At 35.2% G+C, this 25,252-nt stretch overlaps 1 protein-coding gene across 2 annotated transcripts in view; it reads right to left on the reverse strand.

The window, feature by feature from the left end:
* The window catches only part of Ube3a (ubiquitin protein ligase E3A), a 68,955-nt gene that overhangs the window by 16,281 nt on the left and 27,422 nt on the right, over positions 1-25,252 (reverse strand). For both annotated transcript variants that reach the window (XM_075953165.1, XM_075953166.1), the window contains 7 exons: positions 21,801-22,099; positions 16,810-18,083; positions 7,032-7,176; positions 5,459-5,664; positions 4,561-4,725; positions 3,168-3,323; positions 3,002-3,075 (listed from right to left, as the gene is read on the reverse strand). In XM_075953165.1, coding sequence (XP_075809280.1) covers positions 3,002-3,075; positions 3,168-3,323; positions 4,561-4,725; positions 5,459-5,664; positions 7,032-7,176; positions 16,810-18,083; positions 21,801-22,099 — 2,319 coding nt within the window. The remainder of the gene's footprint in view (positions 1-3,001; positions 3,076-3,167; positions 3,324-4,560; positions 4,726-5,458; positions 5,665-7,031; positions 7,177-16,809; positions 18,084-21,800; positions 22,100-25,252) is intronic.

A 25,252-nucleotide genomic window follows, 5' to 3' on the forward strand; every position in this document is an offset into this window, starting at 1 on the left:
ACCTATAAGTTGCGAGGAAGTAGAAGCTGACATCAAAAACCTCCTAACCAAACAAAGCCCAGGACCAGATGGTTTTAGTGCAGAATAGCTAATATCTATACTCCTTAATGTGTTTCACATAATAGAAAGAGAAGAGTCATTGCCAAACTACAATAATGAAAACAGCTTGGTATTAGCATAAAAACAGAGATGCTGACCAATGGAATCGAATCAAAGACCTGGATATTAACCCACAAACCTATAAACACCTGATTTTCGACAAAGGAGCCAAAATTATACAATGGAAGAAAGAAAACTTCTTCAAAAATGCTGCTGGCATAACTGGATGTTAACCTGTAGAAGAATGAAAATAAATCCATATCTATCACCATGCACAAAACTCAAGTCCAAATGGATTAAGACCTCAATAAAAATCCGACCGCATTGAATCTGACAGAAGAGAAAGTGAGAAGTAGACTGCAACACATGGGCACAAGAGACCACTGATGTGGGAGTGTCATATCAATCTGTTGATTTCATTGGTTAAGTAAGAAGCAAACTGCTTGGGCTCATAGCTTAGAACATAGGTGGGTGGAGTAAACAGAATAGACTGCTGGGAGGAAGAGGAAGTGAGCTCAGAGATGTCATGTGTCATGCTCCCCTCTCCCAGATAGACTGACAGCTCTGCTCTCTGGGGAGAGACGCCATCCTCTCCTCTCCTGGGCAGACACACGCGATGAAGCTCCGACCCAGGATGGACGTAGGCTAGAATCTTCCCGGTAAGGCACCTCGGTACTACACATTATTAGAAATGGGCTAGTCCAGGTGCGTGAGTTAGCTGAGAAGAGGCTAGATATGATGGGCCAAGCAATGTTTAAAAGAATACAGTTTCCGTGTAATTATTTCTGGTAAAGCTAGCCATGCAGGCGGCCGGGGAGCTGGGGACGCAGCCCTACCACTCGCATTACTACAGACCACTTCCTACGTATAACCCCAGTAGCACAGACAATAAGAGCAACAATGAATAAATGGAACCTCCTGAAACTGAGAAGCTTCTGTAAAGCAAAGGACACTTTCATTAAGACAAAAAGGCATCCTACTGAATGGGAGAAGATCTTCACCAACCACAAATCAGACAAAGATCTGATCTCCAAAAATATATAAAGAACTCAAGAAACTAGACATTAAAATTCTAAATAACCCAATTAAAAATGGGGTACTGAACTGAACGGAGAATTCTCAACAGAAGAAGTTCAAATGGCCAAAAGATACTTAAGGACATGTTTAACTTCCTTAGCTATCAGGGAAATGCAAATCAAAACAACTTTGAGATACCATCTCATACCTGTCAGAATGGCTAAAATCAAAAACACCAATGATAACCTATGCTAGACAGCATGTAGAGTAAGGGGAACACTCATCCATTGCTGATGAGAATGCAAACTTGTGCAACCACTTTGGAAACCAGTGTGGCGGTTTCTCGGAAAACTGGGAGTCAACCTACCTCAGGATCTAGCAATACCACTGGGAATATACCCAAGAGATGCCCAATCATACTACAAAAGCATTTGTTCAACTACGTTCATAGCAGCATCATTTGTAATAGCCAGAACGTGGTAACAACCATTGAGATGCCCCTCAATGGAAGAATGGATAAAGTGTGGAATATATACACACTAGAGTACTACTCAGCAGTAAAAAACAATGACACCTTGAATTTTGCATGCAAATGGATGAAAAAAAACACTATCCTGAGTGGGATAACCCAGACCCAAAAATATGAACATGTATTTACTCATTCATTAGTGGATTCTAGCCATAAACAAAGAACACTGAGCCTATAGTTTGCCATCCTAGAGAAGCTAAGTAATAAGGTGAACCCAAAGAAAAACATATATAGATCCTCTTGGAAATTGGAAGCAGACAAGATTGCCAGGCAAAAGTTGGGAACATGGGGATGGGGTTGGGGCGGGGGAAAGGGAGAGGGGGAGAGAGTAGGGAGAAGGAGAGAGTTGGGGAGAGCTTGGGGGAGTGGGATGGTTGAAATGGAGGAATGACGGATATGAAAGAAGGGAAGAAGATATCTTAAGAAAGCCATTTTGTTGGCAAGAGGCTTGACTCTAGAGAGGTTTCCAGGTGTCCACAGGATGTCCCCAGGTAGGACCCTGGGCAGTGGAGGAGAGGGTGACTGAACTGTCCTTGTCCCATAATCATACTGATGACTATCTTGAATATCACCATAGAACCTTCATCCAGTGACAGATGGATAGGATACAGAGACAGAGACCCACACTGGAGCACTGAACTAAGCTCCCTAGGTCCAGCTTAAGAGTAGAAGGAGGGAGAAAATGAGCAAGGAAGTCAGGACCACAAGGGGTTGGTCCACCCACTGAGACAGTGTGCCTGAGCTAATGGGAGCTAATGGGAGCTCACCAAATCCAGTTGGACTGGGACTGAATGAGCATAGCATCAAACTGGACCCTATGAGTGTGTGGCTGACAATTCGGCAGACTGAGAAGCCAATGATAATGGCACTGGAATTGGTCTCTACTGCATGAACTGATTTTTTGGGATGCTATTCTATTTGGATGCACACCTTCCTAGGCCTGGATGGAGGGGGGAGGGCCTTGGACTTCCCACGGGGCAGGTTACCCTGACCTCTCTTAGGACTAAAGGGGGAGAGAGGGAGGGGAAGTGGGGGAGTGGAAGGGAAGTGGGAGGAGAGGAGGAAGTCAAAATTTTGAATGGTATTATTTATAAAGTAATAAAAAAAGTTATTAGAAAAAAAGAAAAAAGGAACCAGGTAGAACTTTTCCAAATGAAAAGCACACAAATAAAACCTTACTTGTGCATTCTTATTTTACAAATTCTGAATACATGAGGTAATTATTAACAAGATATTAAAATTAATACAGGTCTGTTTTTACAAATGAGAACCTTTGAGCTTGCTGGTCTGAACCACAGCAATACACACAAACTTTTGATGCACACAATCTTCCTTCTGGAGAACTAAGCGCCTCACCTAATCAAAACAGTTTCTCTGGTATAGCCACCGTCATACTCTGTACTCTCTTCCAAGGCCTGGAAATCTAGATTCTGAAAATTCAGAAAAAAAAAAAATCTTAGCATCTACAGCACACCATTAAAAAAATAAATTATGAAGTTTTACTGGCAGATGTCTTTCTTACCCGGCTTCCACATATAAGCAATTCAATCTCTTCTGGCCTGAATAAGTACTTTAAGGGAGATTCATTAGTCACCATATGGAAACCTCTGCGAAAAGCCTTGAACTGTTTTTCTACTGATTTATTCAGAATGTAGTCTGCATAAAGATTGACAAATTCCTGTACAAACATTAAAACAAGAAATCACATGCTATAGAAGTAAGCACAGTTACCTATTAGGCTATATAGCTGCTTTTAGTTCTGCCTAAAAAGTCATCCAGAAATATTTTTTAAAAATAAAATTTGAGGAGAGCGTTCAGTGGTGAAAATCATGAGCATCACTTACAGAGAATCTAAGCTCATTTGCTAGCATTAGCATGACAGGCTAACAACTATCTGTAACTCTACTTCCAAGAAACTAAACACCCTCTTCTGGTCTCCATGGGCAATACATGCAAACAATCCACCAACATACATAAAGGCAAAACATTCATGCATATAAAACAAAAGCCTTTAAAAATTAATAAAATGTATGAATAAAGAAAGAAAAATACATTTATAATTCCTCACTTCTGAGAGTAAAACAGGAATTAATATAAAATGTAATTTTATAATAGTAAGATTGATATAAAAGATTAAAAAGGACTTAATATAAAAAGAGCCTCAACACAATGTTTCAAAATCCTTTAAGTATGCAAATATAAATTCAAGATAGGAATACTAAATTTGAGCAAATAAGAATGTCTCATGATTTCTACTAAAAGTTTTGGTAAACTACCTACTGTATCCAGTTCAGCAAAAGTACTATTTGTTGGTAAGCTCAAATACTGTGCCAAAATTATTAAAAATGGTATTCTGTATCCTGACAGAAATATTTTACAAAAAGATACTAATATAAACTTACATACTCTTAAAAATTATACTACTTATTGTAATTTTCTTATACTTTTCTTATACAGTATATTTTTCTTACAGTATAATTTTCTTATACAGTTATTTCCTCTTCCCAAATGAATACCATCTAAACAGAAACCAAATCTAACGAAATGAATAATTTTCACATATAATTATATTTCAAATGGGAAACATTTATACACACTAATTAGAACCTTATTCACTGGGTCCTATCTATCTCTAAAGTTTGATATGGTAGCGCCCCGTTTCTAGTGTTAGACTATAGCTAGATCTAGCCATTCATTTTCTGCTAGTCGCTGGACTCTTCCTCTAGTAATTAATTGTGTACCTTCACAATGGCTCTTATCTAAGAGTTGGTAAACTGTATCTTCACTATTTACATAAATTTGTTTATTTAATTTTTCGTGACTGCTTCAAGCAATAATAAATAATTCTTTGAAAATTCTAAGAATATTTCTTTGAAATTTATATTTACAAAACAAAGACAGAAAATTTTTATTACCTTCCTGTTTTCATTTGTAATAGGGATTTTATCACCATTTTCCTTTAGATCATACATCATTGGGTTACCGAAAAGATCTGTCTGTGATATCTGGAAAGTGATCATCATATCATCTTCCACATTCCCTTCATATTCCAATAAGTCCTTTAAACTCTGATATAAAACCTAACAACCAGAAAGAGAAGTGAGGTTACCAAATAACTTGTAAAAAGCATTTTAAAAGACAGAGAGAGAGCAAGAGCGTGTTTCATTCCTTTAAGAAACTATCTGTCAATAAAAATAAAGCCAAAATTACTTATTTACCATCTCTCTAGTAATTTAATAAGACACAAAAGATCTTCACTGAGTCGGGTGGTGACAGTGCATGCCTTTAACCCCAGCACTTGGGAGGCAGAGGCAGAGGCAGAGGCAGATGAATCACTGAGTTCAAGACCAGCCTGCTCTACAGAGTGAGTTCCAGGACAGCTAGAGAAACACCATCTTGAAGAAAGAAAAAATAAAAACAAAACACTGACACTGATAATGTGTCAATCATCTAAGCAAATCATCAACTCTATGACATAATGCATACTGTGCTCTACAACACCCACAGGGTCTCCAAGGAGGGGAAAAAACACATCAGCTGTGTCTATCTAAGAACAGCTGATGCTCATTCCACCAGGCAGATCCACAGGCTACACCGAAAACAAAGTGTTCATATTTCACTATGTGGTCAATCAAAACTCACTTGATACAATCTATAAAAACAACACTCTTGAAAATTTTAAACTTTACCACACTGGGTAGCAGTATATATACTGCAAAAGATTCCAAACAAAAACATATTTTTATAAATTAGGATGTATTTCTACATTAAAAAGTATCTTATAGACCAATTAAAGAATGATAAAGAACTTACTGGGTGAGAGTCTCCCAAGTCACAAAAGGTTCCTTTTTTTCCCATTAGCTTCCTGTAGACAACCATGGGAAAATGGACATCCAGTATACAATTATTATAAATAGCCAGACCGAGGACTATCCCAATCAGCGTAAACTGGCCCTCGGTTTCAAAGGAAGATGGATTAAACCAAAACAATTTTGTAGCTTCATCATATGTGAACATACCTATAAAAAATAAATTTAAAATAATTTGAATTTTTCGAAGTCTTAAAATTTAAAAATAATTTTGAACAAAACAACATGTAAGAATTTTAATATAGCAAATATAAGTTTTTACTACTAAATGCATGTGAGAAAACTGTACAAATCTAGTCTATGGTTATATTAAGTGTATTAACAGATGGTACACAGTTCTAAGAAACCAATGAAACAAAGTAATATGCAACTTGGGTGACATTTCTGGAAAGGTGTTTTTAAAAAGATTTATTAAATTATGCATAGCTTATTATCAATTTTCATTGACAAATGAAAATTAATTTACAGTCTTTAGGCACTCAATTATGTTTTAGACACTGAAAATTACATAAGAAGCAAATTCATGATCAAGTACAAAAATTAGATAAGGTTGATTAACTTTAAGTTACTTAGATACCTATATAATGTGAACTAATAGTTCAAAAAACAATTTTGTAATATTTCATCTTTACATGGTCATCATTATTAAAAACCAAATTTAAGAGACATTTTTCCCTATTATTATTACTTCATCTACAAAACCAGTAATAGAGATTTGCCTTTTTTTCACTGAACAAAGATAAAAATATTTAAAATAAATTCATATGCCTTCTAATTTTTCTAAGTTCATTTTCAGCTGCTTCACAGGAAATACTTCTAAATTAAGGTCTAATATGCTGGGGTAGAAGGGGTTTGTGTATCTTAGCATTTGGCAGAATGAGACAGGAGGATTGTGAGTTCAAAGTCAGAAAGCACTAATATAATATAAAACACTATCCACAAAACCAAGACCAAAGTGTTTATATGTATGTATGTCACACACACACACACACGGGGGGGGGGGGTGTCTGGGGAAAAAACTTTTTTCTAATGGAACAAGATTATTCAGGATTATTCAAAGCCAAATAAAACAGCATTAAAATTTACTTTTAACTTAATTTTGTAAGTTTTGAATGTTTCATTTTCAGTTTTAATGAAAAAGAAAAATACACAGTGAAATCTATGCCTTTTCTTGCAATTTAATATTTGTGAAATACTGGTTTTAAAATTATCCAACTCATACCTGAGTTCTACAGTTTGAAAAAATATATATTATTCTCATGCTTTCAACTGTTTCCAATCCACCATTCTAAGGTTTAACAAAAAGGTAATTTTTCTCTACTAGAATATTTGGCTAAACAATCTAAAGAATAACATGAATTCATGAGAGACAGATCAGTTCCTGAAACATACATATTTGTCATCTGTAACTAATTAGAGATAAGCCATACTCGTTTTTTTGTTGTTTATCATCACAGAGAATATTCATAAAACCAAGTTTGTAATTCGAAAGACTAACATGAATCATTAACACTTACCAATATCTGGATTAAAGATTTCCTCCACGACCAACTGAAAAAATTCTTTGGAAACACCTCCCTCATCCACTCCTTGTTCTCCTTCAAATTCCACATATAACTGCTTCTTCAAGTCTGCAGGATTTTCCATAGCAATCATCTCTAGCTGTTTATAAACGAAAAGATAAAGAGGAGGACTGATGACAACAGCATAAAAGCTAAACTTTCTTCTGAAAACAAGGAGTATTAATAGGAAGCAATTTTGTTTCTGAATGGAAACAAGAAGCAAACTGACCAACCCCCAACAAAAACAAGAGAGTATGGTAGAGTGTTAGGACATGACTCATTAGGTAAGAGTGCATCATTTGTAAGCATTAAAACCTCAGTTGAAATCCCCAGCGTTGTTAAACTCCTGGCATGGTCCCTCATGCCTTTAACACGGTGGGGAACAAGCCGGAAGACGTCTAAGGCCTAGCCAAAATGGTGAGCTTCCATTTCACTCAATGATCTTTCTGTCTAGAAGTGGAAAATACCTGACATCATAGATGGGCTTCTAGATGTTCACACATGGGTACACAAATCAGCACATTCACATGCATGAACCACAAACATACACCACACAGCACATACACACAAAACCACCACTGCATAAAATGGTTACTTCTAACTTGGCAACTGAATTTTCTATTATATTTTATATAATAAATTAATATAATACATGGAATGAGGCATGAGAACAAATTGAAGGAGCAAAATGCCTGTTTGTCATTTTAGCAAAACCAGCATAGATATGTGACCTATGCATTGTTTAATAAGAGATCATAGTAGACCTATAAATAATTTATATTTATTAGAATGGAAATGTAAAGAGTTAAGCCTTCCTAACTGCCATGCTATAAATGAAATAATTTCAGCTAAGAAATATACAACAGAAAGTCAGATGTGTTAGCTCACGCCTATGAGACAGGAAAATGATAAGTTCTAATAAATCTTAGATTTCGTATCAAGACTTTATTGTTAACACAATTCCCCTCCTGCCAAAACAAATTTATAGTTATTGCCACTTCTTAGTGGTTTATAATGTGACATGTAATATCCAAATTTTCACAAAGGCAAATGAAACATATATTTGATATCTTTATTTTTCATCTAACAATTAGCCAAACCTGCTCTGCTCCACTAGCATTAACTCTGTCCACTATGAAATATTAAATTATAATGTGTTATGTTGAAATTGTAACTTGTTTTATCTACTTGAACTTTGCAGATAGTAGTCATAACTAACTAAACAATTTATTTTCAACATTGTTTCCAAACACCTGTTGGCTTAAAAAAAATGTAACATTAAAGATGAAAGCTTGACAAAACAATATTTAAGAATGTTAATGTCTTAACTATTTCAAAAGGAATTTTAAAATTTAAGTGGCACTGGAATAGGTCTACTAGTTTACTAAAGCAAATGCCATAAGCAACAATAGTGTTTTGGAATTCTAACAATCTATAAAATAAATAAATAAAACCAAAATCTCATAAATTCAGGAATCTGGCCAAGTTGCCCTAAATCTAAGCTTAAAGTTTAAACTGTGAGCTGCAATGGTTTGCTGACAGTGAAAATTAAAACAACAAAAATAAATGAAAAGACCACATCATAATCAGCAAAAGGACCTGCTGTTTGTGGCAAGATAAATTTCAATGTACAGGTACAAATTTTGTTTAGGATGCTATATTTTTCTTAGTAGGGGATTCAGCCAAAACTTTTTGGGAAAAAAAACAATTAGTTCAAATTACTTCCCGAACACCTTAAACTTATGGGTTCTACAATACTATGAATTCATTTCTTTAAAAACATCTGTCTTGGTCTTGATTAACTCATTTGTATGTCTTCATATGTGCACCTTACTTGTCAAAAGAGTCTCTCTTTGGCCTACAAGACGGAAGATCAGCACAGGCTGTACTGTCAGGAAGCCCCAGGCATCTGCCAGTACCTGACTATCTACCATCAAGATTGCAAGGCCTTTGTTAACAAAGTTTTGAGGATTAATCTCAGGTCTACTTGTAAGTACTTTATTAACTGATCTATATTCTCAGCTGACATACATAATTTTAGGTCAGTATTTACTGAAAGTTTATTTTTGAGGCAGTAATTTTTTACTGAAATATAAGAAACAAAATACTCTATTAAAATAAAGTCCCAATTGTCACAAAAGATTAATAACATTCAATTAAAGTTCAGTAAATCCAGCCAAATTTCTAATGTACAAAGAAAAAAAGGTGGTAATATTCTCCCTACTACAGGATGGCAAAAGTTTAATATATAATTTCTATGAAGCATGCAAAATTGGTGAGAACTACTATTATTCTTCAAAAAGTCTATTTCTTAAGATTCATAATTTTATGTCCCAAACAGATCAAAAGGTAGAATAGTTCTGAGACTCTACTGGTGTGGTAGAATTGTCTGTGTTCTGTCAATCATGTTTTAAAAAATGCTGATTGGCGAGGCAGGAAGTATAGGCGGGTCAAACAGACAGGAAGTAGAGGAGGGCAATAAGAACAGGAGTATTCTGGGAAGAAGGAAGCTCTCTCAGCAGTCCTGCGCAGACCACAGAAGAAGCAAGATGTGACCTGCCCCGCTGAGAAAGGTACCTAGCCATATGGCTAACATAGATAAGAATAATGGGTTAATATAAGTGATACGAGCTAATAAGAAGCCTGAGCTAATGGGCCAATCAGTTTATAGCTAATGTAGACTCTCTGTGTGATTTTCTTTGGGATTGTGGGAACCAGGCAGGACAGAAACCCCCAACTAGCAGGCCCTCATGTTACACTCTACAGTCAAAAATTATGCAGATTCAAAATTAACCTAGGAAGTGGAAAAGGAAAGCAAACCAACAAAAGTGCTAATTGAAAATCTGTCTTAAAACAGAATAATTTTGAACCTTTAAATTTCAATGATCCCACACAACATTGCCCTTATTACTGTGTAATCTGTTTTAGTGCCTTCTCCCAGTTCTCAAATTGCTAAGAATTCAAAAGATTTCAGTGAATGCTTTCATTTTCTTTTTCACCACAGAAGTGAAACTGCTTTAATCAAGCATTACTAAATAGGAAAAAAGTCCGACATAACTTATGCATTTGACTGCTATTTCTATTAAAACGTAAATTTTTGGTTCAAAAGCTTGTCGGTATTCTTGGCCCTTTATCAGTCAAATAAGACAGTCTATTTCTAACAATCATTGCTATTCCCACACCCCCCAATACTAGTTAACCAGAAGCTTTTAATACTGTATGTTCTATTATGATCACTGAAAACACAATATTTGAGATGCTCAGATTAATTCTCTAATACTAACTCTGCCTCTAAGTTTGGGCTGCAAGTACTTCCATTCTATTAATTTACAATGTTCCAAGCTCTCTACACGTGGTGGCACATGCACTTAACCCCAGCACTCAAACTCTGTTCTTTAATGCTGTTTCACCTACATAGAAAAATTCAGGCCAGTGTGGGCTATACAGGCATTCTCTATCTAAAATAAGATTAACAAATAAATAAATATTTCCAGTTTTGTCAGAATGTTTAATCACAGGATTTCTTTTTTTTGGGGGGGGGGGGGGTTCCAAGACAGGTTTCTCTGTAGCTTTGGAGCCTTTCCTGGAACTAGCTCTTGTAGACCAAGCTGGCCTCAAACTCAGAGATCCACCTGCCTCTGCCACCCAAGAGCTGGGGTTGAAGGTGTGCACCACTTCCACCAAGCCTAACTGTAGGATTTTAAGGACAAAAATATTCCAAGAATAAGAGCAGCAGAAGCAGTATATAAAAGTGATGGGTCACTTTACAAATAAAAGCACCTCGCAAGTAGGCTGCTAGAAAACTTTACAGATGGGCCTCTTAAATTAGTCGAAAGGTCGATTAAGTAGCTCAGAGAGAGGCTCTAATCCAGCAGCACGTGTTAGACTACAGTCAACTACTTCTCCACAGAGCTAGAGAGAATATTGGTTTCTGAATTTTGTGTGCTTTTTTACTTTCTTTGGCTTTCTCTATTTTTATCAACACTCACATATTATTTTCAGAATCAGCATGTATTTAAATGTTACGTTTTAAGAATAGTTGGCAAGTTAATTCTGTATATGTATCCAATTGGCTATTTCTCAAATAAAAATAGAGGACCATTCTCACCTTTAATCCCAGCACTCGGGAGGCAGAGGCAGGCGGATCTCTGTGAGTTCGAGACCAGCCTGGTCTACAAGAGCTAGTTCCAGGACAGGCTCCAAAACCACAGAGAAACCCTGTCTCTAAAAACCAAAAAAAAAAAAAAAAAAAAAAAAAAAGACCATTCTCAATGTATCAAAGTGATTTTGGAACTATTACCTTGTTTGAGGATAGTGGGTTAGTAGCCTATCTTTCTTTCTAAAAACTGTGGCAACAGAAACAAAACATATTATGCAATATGACCTTTGGCAGAAGCCATATCATAAGAAATCACATTAAATTTTATTTCTTTAAAATAATAATCCTTAAAACACACACACACATACCCTTTAAGCCACTGTTTCATCAATTAAACAGTATAGGGATTAAAAGTATACAGTTAAATTACTTTAAATAATAGCTTTTATTTAAAACTGAATTTGTAAAATCAAGTTGTTTTATATGTAGTTGGGTTTTGAAAATGAAAACTGTTGGAAAATGTCAGGAAATTTTGAAAAAAATCTGTGTGCATCCTTGACCTCATTTATTATAAAGCAATGGATTTTATATGTATTTATATTTCTTAAATATAAAATAGATAGTATTGCCTTAATAGACAGTACTAGAGAAAAATAAAATATACTGATATTATACTTTATTAAAATACAGTGGTAACTGCCACATCCTAAATAGGCTTCTTTTCTGATTAGAAACTCTTGCTCTCATCGATTGTTAAAATAATTTTAAACTCCTTAACTTTTAATTAGCAAGACAAAATCCTGGCAAGATCATTTTTTATAAGATGATCTCATATGAAAGCATTTCCAAAACTCTACTAAGTAGGATATATATTGATTCAAAACATTCTATTCCCATATTTTCAAAATTCAAATTTTTTTTTGCTAGTCCATCATTTAAAACATTTAGACATCCTAGCTGGGCAGTGATGACGCACACCTTTAATCCCAGTACTCAGGAGGCAGAGGCAGGTGGATCTCTTTGAGTTTAAGGCCAGTCTGGTCTACAAGACCTAGTTCCAGGACAGGCTCTAAAGCTACAGAGAAACCCTGTCTCAAAATATTAAAAGGAGAAAAAAAAAAACATTTAGACATCCTGAGTTACTACCTCAAATCCTATGCTGACATAATTTAAAAGGAAAACAACTAATAATATAATTATTTAAGGAAAAGCAGCACTCAAATTAGATCAATAGTGCTAAGTAAGACTCTCCAAAAAAGGTGACTTATACATTTTGGTAAATAATCCTTAAATAATGACGACAAACACAATCGCCTTAATGAATCTAACTTTTTTCATGTTATCTGTAAACAAAAGACGAATCTGTTGTGCCTTTAAAGTGGGTTACAGGTGAGTCAAATGATTACATCTTAGGTAATAAATTGAATTATGACATTCATTTCTACAAATAAGAATCTCTCTAAAGTTCACTTTCCTCACAAAAAAAAGGAGTTGGATGTTTTATTTTAAATTCTTAGATGAGGCTGAGCCATTATGATACTGACTACTACTTCATTTTTCATTCCTCTTCTAAGAAATTACTTTTAAGGAGGATTCTATTCATTTCCATTAGAATGTTAAATAATAATCGCACTAAGCAAAATTTAATTAATGAATGCTTGATAGAATTAAATACACAGCACAAAAAACTCCATTATTAAAGCACTGTAGGCTATCGATGAAAAATTGAAGTACATGTAGCAGTAGGTATTTATAATAAAGGTAATTATGGAAGCTGAGTTAGGTGATGCTTTTAGACCCCCATATATACAGGGATAGTGACTTGGGGAGGAAACTGGGCAACAATTCTGATAACTTTTTCTGTGAACCAATTTCTTTCATCTGCATGTGACAAGTCCTGGTTTTTAGACTTTGCTTTCCAATTTTCCATCTTCACCATTCCTTTTGGTCCTCAGAATAACTATGTAAAATTCTAGAACTTACTAATTTAATCAATCCCATAACACTATCAGCTCCTATTTCAATTACACTGACTTTATTAATCTTCTTAAATACTGAAAATATTCTAAACACACAAATTACAATAGCCTATAACCTATACATATAAACTGTACTAACAGTTAGTTCCCAAATATTAGTAATATTAGTTTGTGGCATAGATTTACCAAAATACATAAAGCATGGAACTCTAAGTTGCCTGTCAGAATCCCTAATCTGAGCCCCTAGAAGGCAACAACTTGATTTTCTTTCCTTGTTTTTTTTTGCTGTTGTGTTTTCATTTGGGCAGCTCTCTCTAAGACTGTGAGGGAAGACAGTACTGTCTCTTCTTTAATACACACTACATTAATCTACTTTAAAAAAACAACTTTAAGATTTTATACACACTACAACCCTTGAAAAGCTTTGTTCAAATTGAAGAGCATATATATTTAATGGAGGGCAGAAGGATACATGTGGCACAGCACATATGTGGAGGTTTGAGGGTAAGATTTGGGCTTCAGTTCTTTCCAATCATGTGCATCTAGAGGATCAAACTTAGTCATTAGGCCTAGTGGCAAGTCACTTTATCCAATAAAACCATCTCAGTACCTTAAGAATATATATAGTATGTGTGTGTGTGTGTGTGTGTGTGTGTGTGTGTGTGTGTATTAAGAATTTGTAAAAACTTCCACACTAAAATTGTTGTAATTCAGATGAAAGACGGGTTCTTATTAATATTTATTTCTGTATTATTTTCATAGCAATAAAAGCCAAAAAACAGTTAAAACAAAGCTCAAGAGAAATACTGCAGTAGTTTTTAAAAAACAGTACCTTATACTTAATAAAACATTTCAAACACTATTCTCTTGTCCAGTAACAGTTCCTCTAAAAGCACTAGCTTGGGAGGAGTCGTTAGACTGATTTGAAGTGAATGACACATGAAAGCAATGGACATACTTTGGCTTTAAAAAAAAAAAGACCAGAGAGTGTACACTCTTATAATTTTAGCACTAAATGGGAAGCAGAAACAAAAGGATCACAAGTGTAAAAAAAGATCATAATTATTAATTCTAATTTGCTGGCCTTTTCTCTACCTTTAAACTAGCTAGTCTAATTAACAAGTGAAAAGTAAGATTCAATAGAAAACTTAAAAAAATCACATTTAATCTTTTCTAAGCCTCATTTGTAAACTAAGGAAAAAAACTTATTATCTCCTTCTTAGCTCTTAAGTTTAGGGTACTATAAATTTTCATTATTTATTTATAATGTTGAATTCTCAGGAAAACTTCTCATTCCTTCTTCTCTATACAACCTTAATATGCAGTTCAAAATGACAGGATCACAACCAAGTGTGACCAACGAGAACTATTCTTATGAAAAAAAGCACAATATTTAAAACACAACAGTGGCACATGGCAAACAGAATAAAGCTGAATCATCAGTTCATCGGGATCTTTGTAGATATTGCTTGCTGTAAACCTCCTTTCTGTTACTAAACCGACGTAACTTACGATCAGTAATGCTGATGGGGGTCCTCAATTAAGGTATGTGTCTAAAGGTATGTCTATACTTACATTTCTTAAGGTATGTGTCTATACTTAAGGGGTGTGTGTGTGTGTGTGTGTGTGTGTATCTTAAGGTATATGTCAATACTTACATTTCTAATCCTTTCACACTGGTATGTTGAAAAATAAAGAAATGTAGGGGTTGGGAGTTAAGACGGTATAGAAAAACGAAGAAGAGGGGGAAGAGGAAAAGTAGAGAAAGGAACTGCAAACTAGGATAAAGAATAAAAGCTGCGTAGAACACCTAAGAACCTTATCAATAAATGTTATCTCTTTGTTACTACTGTACTGCTTATCAAAGAGACAGGCAGCAGGATTGTTGAAAGCAAAGGCTTCTGTAAACAGGTCCTAGACAAGTGCAGATATTATCTAATAGATTATGATTTATAATATGCCAAAGCATATAACCAGTTGAAATAACTAAGTAATATTCATAGCAACAATTTGTTACCATAATTACAAGGCTTACTGTTGATTTCACCCCATACCTCTTTAGGAAAAAAATGTTAAATATAGAAATGGTTAATTTTCTCCTAAAAGATCATTTAAAAAATATACAAATATTACCTAAATTTTTACTGGTTCTTAGCATCACCTTATTAAAGAAAAAAAGGAGGAAAGGAAGAAAATAACAAAGAAGTCTGGTGGGTGATTTTGGTTAAGTCTGAATTCAGTTCAGTCTTATGACTTTTCAGATTTAGGCAAATCCATACTAAAAAATATATTTTCAAATAAGTATTAATCAGTTATCTGTTACAGGTTCTTCTTATTTGTTAGTATATAAGGGTGACACTTTAAGTGTAACAGGTACTAAATTTTACATCAAGTTCATAGAAAAAAAAGTAGCGCTGACAAGAATAACTAATACCAAACAATAATGCCCTGAATTTGTTAAATATGATTCTGTAAAACTATGACCAGCACTCAGCAAACCAATTTTCTGGCTTAACTGACAGAGACAGTTAAGACTGCAATTCTTGTCATCTGTGGAAGAAAGGAACAGTCAAGAAGCAATGTCATCTGAAAGAAAAATCAGGGTGTTAGAAGCACCTGACTTCCCAGTTAAATCTTCTAGATTTGACTGAAAAATCAAAACATTAATACCCACATTTTGAAGTCTCAGGACTTAACATTATTACGGTTAAAAAAAAACAAAATCTTTTACTGTCATATAAGACAGAGTGACTTGGTGGCTTAGAAATGAAGTCTTACTGACACAAAGAACCAAACTATCCTGGCATATCGTCCAGGTCAGAATAAGGAGTTTTACATAATGTAATCTAATAAGTTTCTGAGGGCTCTTCTGTCTCCACCACCCAACCTGCTTTAGGATGTGGTATCATACAAGTGGTGCTACCACATCATATTTTACATAATGTAATCTAATAAGTTTCTGAGGGCTCTTCTGTCTCCACCACCCAACCTGCTTTAGGATGTGGTATCATACAAGTGGTGCTACCACATCATATTTTACATAATGTAATCTAATAAGTTTCTGAGGGCTCTTCTGTCTCCACCACCCAACCTGCTTTAGGATGTGGTATCATACAAGTGGTGCTACCACATCATATTTTACATAATGTAATCTAATAAGTTTCTGAGGGCTCTTCTGTCTCCACCACCCAACCTGCTTTAGGATGTGGTATCATACAAGTGGTGCTACCACATCATATTTTACATAATGTAATCTAATAAGTTTCTGAGGGCTCTTCTGTCTCCACCACCCAACCTGCTTTAGGATGTGGTATCATACAAGTGGTGCTACCACATCATATTTTACACATGCTCAGGGAACCCAAGCTTAGGTCTTCATGTTTGCACAGCAAACTTTACCCAGAGTCATCTCCCGAACACTATAATATCTACTTTTCTTCAAAAAGAAATAATCATTACATTAGACAACAAACAGAACCAATATTTTCGGTGAGTAGCAAGAAAGGTATAGAAACATAGATCAGAAATATCAACAAGTTCCTAATTTACAGGACATCATTTTTCTTTCAAAATCATAGATGAAATGAATACACTGAAATGTGTTCACTTTGCAGCTTTCAGTTTAAATCTGATTTTAAGTAAGAGTAAAACTTACCCGGACAAGTGCATCATCTATAATATGGTCACGTCTGACTTTGAGTCTCAAATATGGATTCAACTGCTGTCCTTGAACTAGACTGTAGAGAACAGTGATTCTTCGTTCACTGTACATACGAATTCTATTGTCATAATATAATCCCAAATTCTTTGTGACAGCATTCAATATAAAGGGACATGTCATAAAAGAGAATTTGTTCTCTGTTTCAACTTTGAAAAAGGTATAATCTTTATCCATTTCTAGAACATCATTCAGTGGTTCATTAATGAATTCTTCAAAGGAGATAAGTGGTTTTCGACAATCTAGAGTTTTAACACCAAGTTCAGTTTCTATTGGGTCCACTCGAGGACCTTTCTTATTTCTTCTGTCCTCTCCCAAAAGCTCCTGCAGTGTCAACTCACTGGCATCAGGCGCGGGCTCTTCCTCATCTTCCTCATTGTGATTTGTGTCCACTTCCCCTCCTACTACATTTGCATAGTAGACCATTTTCAAACACTTTGAAGCAGCAACAATGGAATCATCATCATTCACTAGATTTCGGCTATTAAATTCATTGCTTATGACTTTGTAAGTAATTAGTTGCTGAAATGTTTCCATCATTCTCCGAATATGGTCTGCACTGTATTTAGACCAAAGTCTAATCAGTTTTCCTTGAGCTTCAAGGGGTAGCTTACTCATAGCTTTGCAAAATAATGGCAGGGCCATTTCCAGATATTCAGGACTGTGGAGGTTTCTATTCTCCATTACAATAACGAACAAATTGAGATAATTAGGATCTCGGGCATACACACTATGATACAGCAAGTCACATTCCACGTTAGGTGACAGATATACAATTGCATTGAGAAAGGCAGTTTCTATTTTTTCATTAGAGAGCAAACTGGCGTAGACCCTTCTAATGGCATCAACATCCACAGTCACTTCATCAGGACCTAATTTCTGTGCATTGTTGTCTCCCTGTGAGCTATCACCCATCCGGGAAGAAGATGCTTCTGAGTCTTCTTCCATAGCAGCAGCAGCAGTGACAGCAGCAGCAGCAACAGCAGAACATGCAGCCTTTTCCTTTTCATCTTCATCCTTGTCTTCATCCTTTTCTTGTAGAGATTTCAATTCCTCCTTAGTGTGTTGTTTGACTTTCCGAAAGCTCATAACCAATGCCTCAGCACTAGAAAAAATTTTTCCAATTACGCGAATTAAAGGGGAGTAATCATCATTCTCTCTACACGATTCCAGAATTTCATATACTATCTCTTCAGTTAGGTAATTCACATCTAGAAAATGGAAAGACAAAGAACAATTATTGTTGTGATATACATGTTTATTTTGTGATTGTAAGTTCTAGTAAGAAAGTAAAATACCTAAACATTCTAAATTCGAAAAGTCAGAAATTTTAAAAAACCTAATTTACCTATCAACAAACTACACTTAGCAATTCCTATTTCACTTAAGTATTAGCAACAACCTCACTCTTTGGCATTCATTCAACAACATATAATTATTATTAAGATTTGTTTTGTAATCAAGACATGCATTAGTATTTTTCTACGTATAAAATAAGTATGTATGTAATTTCATTGCTATACTGATTGCAACCTTGATGAAGAGTTACTACACTAATATCCTGGAAGCGTTTTCCCTTACATTGTTCTCAAAAGACTAAGGAGGCAAAGTTTTATACCAAGTGTTGCTCAGTCCCATCATATGCAAGCAACCCTTTTTCTATTTATATATTAAATCAAGTGGCGCACGCCTTTAATCCCAGAACTTAGGAGACAGAGGAAGGCAGATCTCTGTGAATTCAGGTAAGTTCCAGGACAGAGCATTTACACAGAAAAACCTTGTCACAAAAAATAACACCCCACCCCAAAGAAAAAACCCAAACAAACAAAAACTGATTCATTTTCTGTGTTCATTTCTTTTAGGTTCCTATTCTGTGACTGAGGAAAAGCAAACTCTGAAGTTAAAGCTTCTACTGAGGCTACTACTACTGCAATCTGTTACCATGACTCAGGTCCTCACAGCCCTAGCAAAGCAATTGGAAATTATTAGAGGCAATTAAAAATAAACAGTGGGTAAAAGCTAAGAAAGTAAAGACCATAAGCACCAAAACTTACATACATTTTCTCCCAGGCACAAAACTAAGGTCATAAACTTCCTAGCTTCCCTCACCTTTATAGTAAATGTCACTCTCATCAAAGGCTATACCCTTTCGAAGCAACAAAGCAAAAGATATTTTTTATCTTACTGACAAAAGATGAATGACATTTTATACGGTAAAATTTTAGAGATCAAATAGCAAATAATAATGCTGAAACCAAACATAACCTCTTTGTTGAAGAGTACTATAATCATTAAATCAATTATGTAAGGAAGGATAATTTTACAGTTATGTTGACAATCTATCCCTATTTTCACTATGCCAAGTATTTCCTTACCTATACTCAGCAAGTAAAAATCCTTTTATAAAAAATAATTTATTTTACATCCTGGCTGAAGTTGCCCCTCCCCCTCTTCTCCCAGTCCCTTCCCCCTCATCCCCTTCTGCTCTGACCCCTGAATCCACTCCTCATTTTCTGTTTAGGAAAGGACAGGTCTCCCACAACAAAACAGAAACAGCTGTAGTTGTATTAACAAGACAATAGTATGTAAAAATCTTTACTATAATCACTACATATTCTTCAAGGTACTTACTCAACAGTAAGAAACCATATAAAATTCAAGTCATCATTGATGGAATGGCTTCCAGAAGATGAACTATGAAGCACTAAACTTTATATACTACAAACCTGATCTGTGGCCTGCTCCAAGAGTTATCAACACTTGTTTGCTTAATGATCTTGAATTCTTTCCTTAAAAAAAATAATTTGTCCTTATATGTATTTATGAGAAGTAAGGGGTTGGCAGACATGTGGTGCTGAGAGGGTAACCTGAAGGAGTTGGTTTACTCCTTCCACAGTGTGGTCCCTGACATGAGGCCTGGCGGTAGGTTCCATGTACCTGGATGAGCCAGTATGCCAATCCAAGCACTAATTCTTCAGTTTATTAAGAATAAGTAAGTATGAAAGCACTAACATGGAGCTTATTTCTCATTAATCCAATGAAAATATTATGGTATCTTTTTTGACCACTCAAGTATATTTAATTTCTCTAAAGTGTTAGCAAAAACATAGAAAACATGTATGATGAATGAACAGTGTGTTAGGAGATAACATGTTTGACGTACAGTGTTCTGTTTGAAATGTTTAATTGACAACTCTCTTCTCCCTCCCCTACCTCCGTGTGTGTGTGTGTGTGTGTGTGTGTGTGTGTGTGTGTGTGCGCGCGTGTGTAAAAAGCACTGCAATCAGAAATAAAAAGTTATAGTCTGGATATCAATGAACCAGTAACTAAAGAAACCGTATTAAGACTCACTTGTACATTCTAATATATATGTTTCTGAAACTGAGACATGTAACACAGACTAGAATGGAATTCAAGATGCTCCTTCCTTAACTTTCTAAGTATCTGGACAACGCAAGACTCATCTCAAAAACAATCTTAAAGTCGGTTGGTGGTGGCGCACGCCTTTAATCCCAGCACTCGGGAGGCAGAGGCAGGTGGATCTCTGGGAGTTCGAGGCCAGCCTGGTCTACAAGAGCTAGTTCCGGGACAGGCACCAAAGCTACAGAGAAACTCTGTCTCGAAAAACCAAAAAAAAAAAAAAAAAATCTTAAAACATAGTATTTTATACTCTAAAAAGTACAAAACTGTTTCATGTAAGAACAAAGCTGTCATACAATAACTGATTAGATCTACACATCTAACTAGAATGAACAAATACAATTATCAGAATGAGAGCAGCAATATGATTAAGCATTTATAACTCCTAATTAAAAATATTCAAATGAGAAAGGAAATAAAAATTGGAGTGATCTGCAAAACAATAAATTGCAAAATAGAACACATGAGCAAAAACAAGACTAATACATCCATTATGTACTAGATTTTCCTACAGACAGCTGCATTTAACCACAATGGCATATTATACTTCATTTACTATTACTCTGTGATGGCCTTCTGAGGCAGAAACATGCAAAATGAACCAACCCAGATTCCATATTCAATATATTGGTAGCATTCACCTATTTATCCTTACATGAGCAAATTCATGAAAAAGGACTAGCAATATAGTTTGAGTAGCAAAGTTTCTGATATTTCTATAGTTCTATTGTGAAATAACATAATAAACCTGTATGTAACTCAATTTTATTTTAATACCTCTTAAACATATTTCAAATAATAGTGAGTCTAAGCCCTTGGCAATCTGAAAATTTTAACTACCTCATTATTAATACTAATTACTTACACTAAGCCAAAGAAAGATTGAACATCCATGATGAAAAAGTGGAAAATTTTAAGAAGCTTCAAAATATAGGGCCATTTTACAAAGCATGGATTGGTTCCCCAACCAATAGCTCAGATGGTACTGTTTATATTGCATGTCACTAAAAGTCCAAAGACAGTCTCAGAAACCTTGCTGAAAACAAACAAACATCAAGACCTAAGTACCTTGTGAGGATTTCAAATGCCTTAGATACAGAAGGCAGAATATAGGAAGAAAATGTTATCTGCTTCTTTTAAGACTGTCCCTGGAGTTTCAGAGTTCATAACAGGATTTACTATAAATACAATATAAGTTATAGACTTTGCGACCTAATAAGCTATTACGTACAATGGAAATCATTACAAGTTGAGATTAACTCATTCACATATCAACTTCTACAGTATAATCTGCTTCTGATTAACAACTACCATATCAATAAAAGGTAATAAAGTAACTAATTTAATAATAACTCTCCTTTACCAGACCTTACCAAAAGAAAGGCTTTTACTATATATATACTGTGGTATTTTCAGGTCACAAAAAAGCAAAAGAACAAAATTAATACATTTAAATCTCTGACACAGCTTTTAATTGAGTATTTTCAATTGAAAATACAATCTCTTACCTTTAAAATCAGGTTTAGTTCCTTTTCCGTCCTTGTTCGGTTTTACCTCTGAGTTGTTAGGTGTACCTTTTGAGTTCTCAAGGTAAGCTGAGCTTGCTCCTTTCTTGGAGGGATGAGGATCACAGAGTTTTGCATTAATTTTATAAAGCTCAAGGGCTTTAATAGCTGCTGCATTGTTATCCATACGAAGAAAAGTTGGACAGGAAGCACAAAACTCATTCGTGCAGGCCTCATTTCCACAGCCCTCGGTTAACTGGTGGTAGTAGCGTTCTATTAGATGCTTTGCAGCTGCTCGCTTCCTGTATGTACCAGACATTCAAAACAATAAGCACAGTGATTAGTATTGCTCAAAAACAAAGCCCAACAGATAAGACAAAAGTTAACTAAGCAATAAAGCAATAAACTAAATATTTAGATGGAGAAACTAGAAATCCACCAAGTGTTAACTGGTGAAATAATACTTTCTAAGAAACTGTGACAAAATGTCATCTTATAAAAATTATCATTTTAATATAGTATCCTTTTCTTTGGTTTAAAAAGATAAGGTTAATTTGATGTTGTATGATCCTTAAACTGTTGAGTACAACTAAAAACAAAAAATTACATCACTGTGTTAGGCCAGTTTTCCTTTTCATTACATATGAAATAAATAATTAATTCTAATAACTTTCAAATAGTTCATTTGCAGTTAATACCAAATTTCTATCTAGAGTTTATGAAAAAAATTCTCAATAATCATGAGAGATTTAAAAGTAAACGATCTAAATATCGTATTATACCAAGGGAAAGCAGCATCTTTGCAGATAATCTTGAGCCCAGACTTGCCACTAACCTTCTTCATTAAATCCTTGTCATAGGGAAGATGAAGGTTTTAACTTCTATTAGGGCAAAATCATATTCATCTTACTTTATAAGCTTTAAACACGTAGATTAACATTTGATCATCAATTTTTCAGGCAAGGTGATCAATAAAAGTTAATTTAATTATGTCATCAACTGAGAAGTTGTTTTACATAATCTATCTCTATAAGTTGATTTTAAAATTCTTTCTATTCTATTTAAGTAGAATCGCATACTTAGTCCACAGAATTCAAAATGATCCCTTTGGACTTTAATTTACAAGCATGGGAGCTCCCAGTAGGAAGAACCTACCTACTTTCACTCTCAAAACTTCATGCTATTATTGTGTTAATGGATAGAGTAAGTGGACAAGAGCACTAGAGGTGAACAAGCAAATAGGAATCTGGTAAGTCTTAGGACAATGACTCCAAACAACATAGGCAGATGGCACAAAATTGTATTTCAGCACTACCAACCAATTCAGAAGCTTTAATTAGGAATGTTTCCTATACATTTCCCATTAATAGTGTGCAAACAGAACGACCCAAAGGCCAAGTCTGATGCACTGAATTTGATCCCTGGATCTCACTTGGTGAAAGGAGAAAACCAATTACCAAAAATTGTCTTCTGAACTCTAAAAATACACCATAGCATATACCCAGCCACATACATCCATACAATATAAATAAGTTTAAAAAATTTAAAATGTATCATAAGAGTTAGAGATCCTACTTAAGGGAAAAAGTGGCCAATTAATGAAGACATTATTTCCTAATATCTAGTGGAAAATCAGCATGCCTAATTTATTGCCAATGTTCTTTACTAATCCCATAACTGACGGTAAGATGCTACTGCTGAAAACACCACATACTTCAGTCAGTAAAGCAAAATGAAGCTAAATCACTTGGTAACTTGATCCCTACTAATGGTTAACATCTGTAGTACTTAACAGTGCTATGCAGGCTACCAAAGGAGAAAGTAATTGTCATCAGTCATACCCAGTTCTGAACGCCAAGAGCTACAGTAACTAGCTTGGCAAGACAAGCTACCTGTTGCAATAGTGGCACAAATGTCCTGAGATCATCAACCACTTTCTGATTGGCTTCAAGGTCTGCAACGTAAGATGAAACCTATACCTAGCCTTGTACTAAGACTGACAATCTGTGGCTAGATAGGTCATAGGTACTGGTCAGAACCTACTACTATTCTATCAAATGGCTACAGTACTAAAACTGTACTAAAACTCCAATCAGCTTATCATTGATCACTCCATCTGTCAACCCTTATAAGACCAGCTTTGTTCTTCAATAAATGGTGATTAAAACAACTGTAGAGAATGAGCTGTGAAAAGTCATATGGCCCATAAATATAAACCCTCCCAAGCCTCAAGGGGTCATTACAAAGGAGGAGATGGAAAGACCGTAAGTACAAGGAATCTGTTTTCTGAAGACAGCTGGCCAGGTATGTATTTAAACTCAAAGCATGCACTCACTAGGCCTATGTGAGCTCAAGCTAGACAAAAAACCCTGGCCTAGGAAACAGGTGAGCATGAAGTCTCAACCCTAGCTGAGGTGCTATCGCAACTGACAGCTGTTGGAAATAATTATCTTTAAGAGTAACCATGCCCTAATGGAAGGCCACAGATACAAGATTATATGGACAGTAGAAATTATACTTGATGGGTTAACAAAAACTAAAGGTCACATATAGTGAGGGGACGGGGAGGGATCGATCTGGGAGATTTATGGCAGAGATGAATATCATCAAGATATATTTTGAAAAGATGTCAAATAACTAATAATATTCCTCCCCTCAAAAGTCCCAAAGCCATATGGTAAAGAAGGAAGACTATAAATAAACCATGTGCCTATACAGAGATGTCACGATACAACACAATCTTCTGTTTCTCAGGCTTCTGAAACCTCTGGAACTCTGCCATGGCTCCTTAACTCTGGATCTTACATAAATATATGCACATACATATATGTGTGCACCTACACGTCATGTTTAATTTGATATTTGTAGACTGGACTAAATTAATCTATGTTTGCTTCAGCCTTAAATATCAAAGCAGGAATAGCTGGCACATTGTTATCACCAAAACCTTTTGAATTTGGTGTTCATAAGTTCTAACAATGTGAAAAACACAAATTTGTGCACCTATTTTTGACATAAAATAAAAAATAAAAAGAAAAGATTACATAGGTGCATTACAAGCTAAAGATTCCAGAAGAGAGGTCAAGTCTAAGAGTCTCCAGACAAAGCTGAGTGGTAAGAATGAATTCTGGAGAGTCAAAAGGCTGCAAATCCACAGCTATCCTGGGCTAGCTTTAGCCCTTCACGGTCCACTTCTGCACATTACTTAACATCTTAGTAACTATTCCTAACTTCCACCAAACTAAAAGTTAATGTCATCAGACAGCACCTGAAACATAGAGCAGAACGGTCCCTATTTGGCTGCAACCACTTTTGTGATATTTCCATTAGTGTGTTTGAAAAGTGCCAGATTTACATGAAATACATATGTATGTAACAACTATTAGTGAGAAATGAGGCCATGAGGGCAAGTGTGTATGGAATCATTTAGAGAGAGGAAAGTAGGAAATGACATA

The sequence above is a fragment of the Microtus pennsylvanicus genome, chromosome 18 (assembly GCF_037038515.1).
Source record: "Microtus pennsylvanicus isolate mMicPen1 chromosome 18, mMicPen1.hap1, whole genome shotgun sequence".
In the NCBI taxonomy this organism is placed as follows: domain Eukaryota; kingdom Metazoa; phylum Chordata; class Mammalia; order Rodentia; family Cricetidae; genus Microtus; species Microtus pennsylvanicus.